Raw genomic sequence first — 7,600 nt, 5'->3', positions numbered from 1 at the left:
ACCAGGCGGCTTTGGCCAATGTGGGCGGCACCAGCCGAGCCGGGGCGGAGAAGGGGGTGTGGCCATGACCTCGGAGGCTGGTCTCTGGGCGTGGCCAGTTCTGACCCCGCCCTCCCTCCGCCGTACGCCAGTCCCGGGTGGGGGAGGCGGGGCCCGGCGCGGCTGGAGTAGGAGAGCGGCGGCAGAGGAGCCGGAGCCCGAACCCCCCCGGGATCCGCCGCGGCAGGGGGCATCGGGCCGGAGCGCGAGGCCCTGCAGGGCCGGGCCGGGCATCGCCGCCACTGCCCACCCAGAGGCCGGGGCCCAGCGCCAGCCCTAACCGCGCTTAGAGATCCGGCCGGGCGTGGGACACAGAGGACGCCCGGCCCGGCCCAGGGGGCAGAGCGGAGCTTGTGCCCGGGGGCCGGGCACCCCCTGGGCGGGGGGAGGAGCTGCCCGTCAGACACCCGGGCCCCCTGCCCCCCGGCCCCCATGTGCGTGTGCTCCCGGAGGAACCATGAAGCCGGAATGACCTCTGCCGATGGAGCCCCGGCCACCACGCTCCTGCTGCCCTGGAAGCTGGCCCTGCGGGACCAGGGGCAGGGCCGGTGCCCGGCGGGCAGCCCCGGCCGCATCCTGGCCACCGTGCTGGTGTGGCTGGTCACGGGCACCAGCATGTCCAGCCTCAACAAGTGGATCTTCACTGTGCACGGCTTCCGCTACCCGCTGCTGCTCTCCTCCCTGCACATGCTGACCGCTGTCCTCGTGGGCTACCCGCTGGCCGGGCACCGGGCGCGCGGACCTCTCCCTTCCCGCGCCAGGAGGAGGGTCTTCTTGCTGAGCCTGACTTTCTGCGCTTCCATGGCCTGTGGAAACTTGGGCCTTACCCACGTGCATTTGGACTTTGCCCAGATGGTCTACACCACCACGCCGCTCTTCACCCTGGCCCTGTCCAAGGCGATCCTGGGCAAGCGGCACCATCCGCTGCAGTATGCGGCCATGGGGCCCATCTGCCTGGGCGCTGCGTGCAGCATCATGGGCGAGATGCACTTCCACCACGCCGGCTGCTTCTTCCTCTTCGCGGCCACCTTCCTCCGAGGCCTCAAATCGGTGCAGCAAAGTGAGTACCCACGTGCCGGTGAGCAGGTGCGAGCCACCAGGCCTGGCTGGGCATTCCGTGCGACCCTGCGCAGAGGGCAGCGGCTCTGCAGGCCTCCGGCTCCACAACTGTACATGAAAGGGGTTAACCATGCAGGTCCGTCAAGGACCCTCGGAGCCCTGACATCCCCTGTTCTGAGGCTCCTCCCAGCCCTGACATCCCCTGTTCTGAGGCCCCTCCCAGCCCTGACATCCCATTTCCTAATGGCCCTCCCAGCCCTGCCATTTCCTGTCCTAAGGCCCCTCCCAGCACTGATATCCCATGTTCTAAGTTCCCTCCCAACCCTGACATTCCTCCCCTGTTCTAAGGCCCCTCCCATCCATGACATCCCCTGTTCTAAGGCCCCTCCCAGCTCTGACATCCCCTGTTCTCAGGCTCCTCCCAGCCCTGATATCCCATGTTCTAAGGCCCCTCCCAGCCCTGCCATTTCCTGTCCTAAGGCCCCTCCCAGCGCTGACATCCCATGTTCTAAGGCCCATCCCAGCCCTGACATACCCTGTTTTAAGGCCCCTCCCAGCTCTGACATCTCCTGTTCTGAGGACCCTCCCAGCCATGACATCCCTTGTAAGGGTCTTCCCATCCATGACATCCTCTGCTCTGAGCTCCTCCCAGACCTGATATTTCCTGCTCTGAAGTCCCTCCCAGCTCTGAGGCCCCTCCCAGCTCTCACATTATCTCTTCTAAATTCCTTCTTGGCAGTGACATTGCCTATTCTGAAGCCCCTCCCAGCTCTGACATCACTTGTTCTGAGGCCCCTCCCAGCCCTGACATTCTCTAGCTACCTCTATATAGAAGAGGAAATAGGCCTGGAGAAGGGAAAGGACATGTCCAAGGGTTAGGATTTGAACCTAAGTCCTCAAATTCCAAATCCAGCCCTTTTTTCCATTGGGCTACAAGATAAATTTTTTTCTGCTTGGCCCCAGAGGGCAGAGCTATAGCAATGATGAGTTAAAGAGAGTAAAAGCCATTTATATGTGATATCAGGATGAGAAGAAAGTAAAAGAAATGGCTGATCTCCTTAGGTCATGGTTCCCGCCTCGGGAGGTCTAGAACCTTGTCTGAGGATGCCGTAAAGGGGATGTGAGTCCAGGCTGTGCTGAGGTCCTCTGAGGTTATGCCGTGCCTGCCTCTGTAGGTATAAGCAGCTGCCCAGAGACCAGACCCACAGAGGTGCCTGGTGGGGTCCTGATGATCTGGATACACACACAGAATCTAGGACTCTGCTGGGGAGTAACTGGTCCCTTCCTGTTCTTGTCTGAAGTCCTGGGATGGGGAAATGCTTTAGTCGTGCCCTGCCCAGAGGGGAAGGTCTGATGTCCTAGCACTGAAAGGTGAGGTGGGGTGGGGAGGATGCTTCATTTGAAGGATGCCTGAAAAGAAGCAAAACCACATCCCTGCACCTCCATCCCAATACCTTCTGGATTTCCCAGACTTTATTGCCAGCTAGGCCATCCTCTTTTCTCTCTTTTCTCCTCCTCTTTCCTCTCCTGCTCTCCTTTTCTCCTTTCTTTTTCTCCTCCTCCATCTTTCCTCTTTTTTTCTTTCGTTTCCCCTTTTTCTCCGTCTTCCTTTCTCTCTCCCTTTCTTTTCTCCCTCTTTCATTCTCTTTTTTCCTCCCTCTCTTTTTCTTTCTATTTGCATATGTACATTACAGACATATGCTGGTTTCTACAAACATGTTCCCGGGGGCACCTGCATCGACACGTGCCCACACACATGTGTGTTCTCCTCACAACATTTACGTGCTTTCATGTGCTTGTACATACTCATAGAAACACATGTTCTGTGTGAGCGTGTGCAAACACCCACACTCCCAGGCATGTGGGGGAGCTGCCTGGACAGGCATGCCCGGATTACCAGTTTGCTCAGCCCCAGCTCTATGGGCAGACCCCTGTACCTCATACAGACATGCCAAGAGCCCGGGGAACACGGTCTATATGTCACTTGGTCACTGACCGTGCATATGCATACATGCAGAAAGCCACAGGTAGACATGCATCCAGTTACCCACACATATGCCAGCTTAATTAAGCCTCCCATTGTGCCCGGAGGAAGCCACCCCGCCCTCTTGTCCCTGGGCAGGGAAGGGTTCTGCCCTGGCTGGCAGTCCCAAAGCCCCAGTGTCTATTTTTGCCCTCGGGTTACCTGAGAAGCCAAACAAGGAAACAGAAATGTGATACTTGGGCCAGGCCTGTGCAATCGCTCTCCCTATCTGGCCAGGGACTCAGGCATTGTATTTGGTGGTGGGTTTTTTGTTTGGTTTTCATTTTTTGTCTTATTTTGACTTGGACCAAGAGTAGACGCTGGCTGTACTCCAAAGTTATTGAGAAAGCTCCTGGCTCTCCCCTGAGTCCCATGCCCACTTCCCTTCCCCCCACAGTAACCAGATTGCCCCAAGGAAAGTGCCTCCAAGAGGATATGGCCAAGGGGCTGGGATGATGCCCGGGGGCTGGGATGATGCCCGGGGGCTGGGATGATGCCCGGGGGCTGGGATGATGCCTGGGGGCTGGGATTCCTGGGGCTCCCATTGCCTACCTACTTGCCTCACTTCCACTGTGGGTGGGTGTCTCTATCCCTTCCAACAGGCCCAGGCCAGGGCCGGAGAAGGTACCTGCCAGGCCCTGTCACCCTGATTCTGCCCAGAGAATCCAGAGTGGGAAGGGGCCCTTGGAGCATCAAGTCTAAAGCCCTCCTTTGACAGAGGGAACTGATTCCCTGGAGAGCAGAGCCGGGGTCTGAGCGCTGAATGGAGATTCCAAATCCAGTGTTTTCGCCACGACAGCCCCCTTGCCACACCATGCACCAGCAAGCAGGCGGTCAGCATGCATCGCTCAGACAGCAAGGGGCCTGGAATCAGGAAGAGCTGAATTCAGCTCCACCTCCAGGCACTTGCTAGTCACTTAAGCTCCTCTTGCCCCAGTTTCCTCATCTGTGAAATGGGGAGCATATCTGCCAGAGCTGTCGCAAGGACCAAACGAGAGAATATTTGTAAAGCACGTCATACATACTTGGCTTATAGTAGGCTATCTGTAAGTGTTAACTATTATTGTCATATGTAGGAGCACTGTGCTAAGAAAGAGTTAGCCTTGACGTCCAGAAGCCCACCTTCTACTGGACACGACTAACATACGTGTAATACGTGTAAATGGAAGGTGGGCTCAGAGAGGAAGGTCCTGGCAGCTGGGGGACAGCAAAGGCCTCCTCCAGTTGGGGTCTGAGCTGAATGGAAGGAAGCCAGGAGGTGGAGGTGAGGAGGGGGTGCGTGCCTGCATTTCAAGTGCAAGGCACAGCCACCTCGAAGGCCTGGAGTTGGAAAAGGGAGTAGAGTATGAAGGCCAGGGTAGGCCAGCTGAGCCAGACCACAGGGTGTGTGAATGGAAGGCCGAAGCCCAAGAATCTCCCTCCTTCACACCCAGGGGGGTCTCCCCGCCATTCTGCTGGCTGCCCCAGATCTCAGGAGTCAATGCTCAGGACAGGGACTGGCTGAGGCAGCCCACTTTCATGCATTCCTGGCAACCAGAGTCCCATTGGGGGCCAGCGACTGCTAAATGGGAGTGTTGTTCCTTTCTGGGTGACCCATTTTGGGAAGAACGTTAATGAGGTAGCGAGGCCTTATGCAGAAGAGAGCAAAGGGTCCTGGAAGTCAGGCCACAAAAGGACACTGAAAAGAAACCTTGGAATTGAGAGTGGCCGCCTTCGCGGGGCATCCCCAATATCTGAGATGCTTTTGGTGGGGAAAGCTGGCTGCTCCCTGGATGGAGGATCAATGGACTGGTGAGGAAGAGGAGATTGAGGCTAGGTGTCAAGGTCAAAGAGGAGTCCCTGGCACTCAGAGCTCTCCCAGGACGGCTGGGATGCTCCCAAAGTGGGGGGTGGGGTGGGTCCAGGCTGTGCAGAGAGGATCAGGCCTTAAACAGTGGCAGAATGTGCCCCTGCCCTGCTCCCCAACACCCACTCCACTCTCCTCCAATAGGGACAGGTCCTTTCCTTTCACCAGGAGACCACAGACACACCTCTAGGAGAGCAGTGATATTCAGGCAAATCCCAAAGGCCTTCCCGAGCAATTGCTCAATACACATTTATTAAGCACCTACTACATGCCAAACACGAATTAGGCACCTGGAGAAAAAGACAGAAGTGAAATGTTTTTATTGAGGGAGAGAATGTCTGTAGGGTAGCTCGGTGGTCAGGTCTAGGAGGGTAGTTGGAAGAGAAAGGCAGAGTTTCAGGGGCTTTGTAATTTTTGCTGAGGGCCATCCTCGACCCTGGCACCACCCAAAGCACTAAGGACCCCTGTGTGACAAGTCACTTCACTTCTCTGGGCCTCAGTTTCCCTGGCTGTAAAGTGAGAAGGGTTGGCCTGGACAATCTCCACTGGCCCTTCTCACTCTCCGGCCATCTGAACTGACCTTTACTTAGCTCTGTGACCCTAACCGCCTCCCTGAGGACCTATGAATACATCTGTCTGGTCTGTCTGTGCCTTGTCTGTTCTCGGTTGTTTGAATGTTGTCTCCTGTGTTAGATTGGGAGCTCCTTGAAGGCAGGGATGTTTTTGCCTTTCTTTGTTCCCCTAATGCTGAGTAGAATGCCTGGTATATAGTAGATGCCTAATAAATGCTCACTAGCAAAATGATCCAGACTTGGAAGCTGAGGCCAGAGAATGGGGAGATTTGGTACCAGCTAGAGGGAACGCCAGGCATGTCCTGTTCTGGCCTCCCCACTGTGGGGCCTTCCAGCCTGCTCTGACACCTGCTCTCCTCTCCTGGTTTCCAGGTGTCCTGCTGCAGGAGGAAAGGCTGGCCTCAGTGGCCCTGCTGTACCTGACATCCCTCCCCAGCTTCTGCCTGCTGCTAAGCGCGGCCCTCGTGCTGGAGGTGGGCGGGGCCGGGCAGGCCCTGGCCCCTGCTGACCATCACCTCTGGCTGCTCATTCTGCTCAGCTGCCTGGTCTCGGTCCTCTACAACCTAGCCAGCTTCTCCCTGCTGGCCCTCACGTCGGCCCTCACCGTCCACGTGCTGGGCAACTTCCACGTGGTGGGCAACCTGGCCCTGTCCTGGCTCCTGTTTGGAAGCCGCCTGAGCGGCCTCAGCTATGTGGGCATCGCCCTGACGCTGCTGGGGATGTTTCTGTATCACAACTGCCACTTGGTAGCCTCCTGGTGGACCCTGTGGTGGACAGGCCGGCCTGTCAGAGCCCTGTGAGGTGACCGCTGTGCCCATCTGGGAGCTGTGCTCACTGGGCCAGCTGGGCCTGAGCTAGTCCATCCCTAGCTTGTGCGGGGCCTGGCGGCTTCAACCAACTGCCTGGAAGAAGAGGGGGCTGACGGGGATGGGGGGGACCCCATCCGAGAAGTGTGGGGGCAGGCAGGGAACCTCAAGGTTACAAAGAGCTAGTGGGAGGATTATCACCCTCATTTTACAAAGGGGGAAACTAAGGCTCTGTGCTGACATGGCTTGTCCAGGGCTCGGTCCCTGCCCCTCTTGGTCAGGGGCAGCAAAGCCCCGAGTTCAGCCAGTCCTCTCCCCCGATCTGTGCCTCAGTTTCCCCTTTTGATCTCTACAAAGGGTCAGAGGAGAATGTAAATGCAAATGAGTATTGTGATTAAAGGAATAATTATTGCTATTCCAGCTGCAACGCACACCTGCCACACTTGTTAAAATAAAATGGATGACGGGGAGTTCCCAGTGGTATCATGGAGAGGGCCCAAAGGGCTGCCGGGCGCCCCTAGACTGAGGCAGGGCTGGGCCAGGCTGGTGCTGGAGGCCTTACTGCTCTGAATAAGCCAAGTCAGGCAGGCTTCTTTTAGAGGCACCCCCCCCCTCTGCTGCTACAGACTGGGGGAGAGGGAAAGGGAGCTGTTTCTCTGGGGGGGGCCACCCCTGCTAGGGTTTCAGCAAAGGCCAATGTGGTCCCTGCCCACTCTCAGGACCGTGCCCAGAGGGCCTCTGACCCAGGCTGTCTGGCCACAGACAGGGATCTCCTTTGGCAGGTGCCTGTCGTACACAGAGGTGTAGCCCCTCAGGAAGCCTGGGGGAGGGGCTATTTCACTCCTCAAATAAAGCACTGTTTGGTTCTCTCTGTCTCGTTTCCTTGGGTGACACAGCTGCCTCTTACCCAGCAGGAGGGCAGCCAAGAGTGGGGCAGAACAAGGTGGCCCCCAGAGACACCTGCTCTTAGAGCCAGCCCATGCCCAGAAAAGGTTGATGAGCTCAGCTTGGAGGCCCCACCTGATGTCCCAGGGTAGGAGCTGGGAGGAACATGGGCCTTGGGGGCTAGCCCAGGCACTAGCCCAGCTGGGAACCTGGGCTAGCCCATGGGATCTGTAGTAGAGAAGAAGCCTGAGCTGGACATCACTAAGTGTGGCTTTGCAATTGACTGGTTGTGTTGTGTGTGATGTTAGGGGGAGGTGGGACGACAGCCTGACCTTGTGAAATGTGAAATGGCCGAGGAGTCATAGGAAGA

The 7,600-nt window shown here is 57.4% G+C and overlaps 1 protein-coding gene across 1 annotated transcript; it reads left to right on the top strand.

The window, feature by feature from the left end:
- The first annotated feature begins 217 nt into the window (after positions 1 to 217).
- SLC35E4 (solute carrier family 35 member E4) lies at positions 218 to 7,211 on the top strand. The gene is made up of 2 exons (XM_069081428.1): positions 218 to 1,099; positions 5,912 to 7,211. Exons 1-2 carry the CDS (start codon positions 472 to 474, stop codon positions 6,337 to 6,339), a joined length of 1,056 nt encoding a protein of 351 aa, XP_068937529.1. The 5' UTR covers positions 218 to 471; the 3' UTR covers positions 6,340 to 7,211.
- The last annotated feature ends 389 nt before the right edge of the window (positions 7,212 to 7,600 follow it).

Source organism: Petaurus breviceps, unplaced genomic scaffold (assembly GCF_028583685.1).
Source record: "Petaurus breviceps papuanus isolate PSGF00001 unplaced genomic scaffold, PetGlider_PUasm1.0 99, whole genome shotgun sequence".
NCBI classification, from domain to species: domain Eukaryota; kingdom Metazoa; phylum Chordata; class Mammalia; order Diprotodontia; family Petauridae; genus Petaurus; species Petaurus breviceps.
This window is presented reverse-complemented; position numbering and strand designations above follow the sequence as displayed.

Bases quoted from the DNA above. Each gene is read 5' to 3' on its own strand.
- SLC35E4 (XM_069081428.1), top strand. From the start codon at position 472: ATGTGCGTGTGCTCCCGGAGGAACCATGAAGCCGGAATGACCTCTGCC. The intron at 1,100-5,911 runs GTGAGTACCCAC...CCTGGTTTCCAG, and splicing joins CCTCAAATCGGTGCAGCAAA to GTGTCCTGCTGCAGGAGGAA.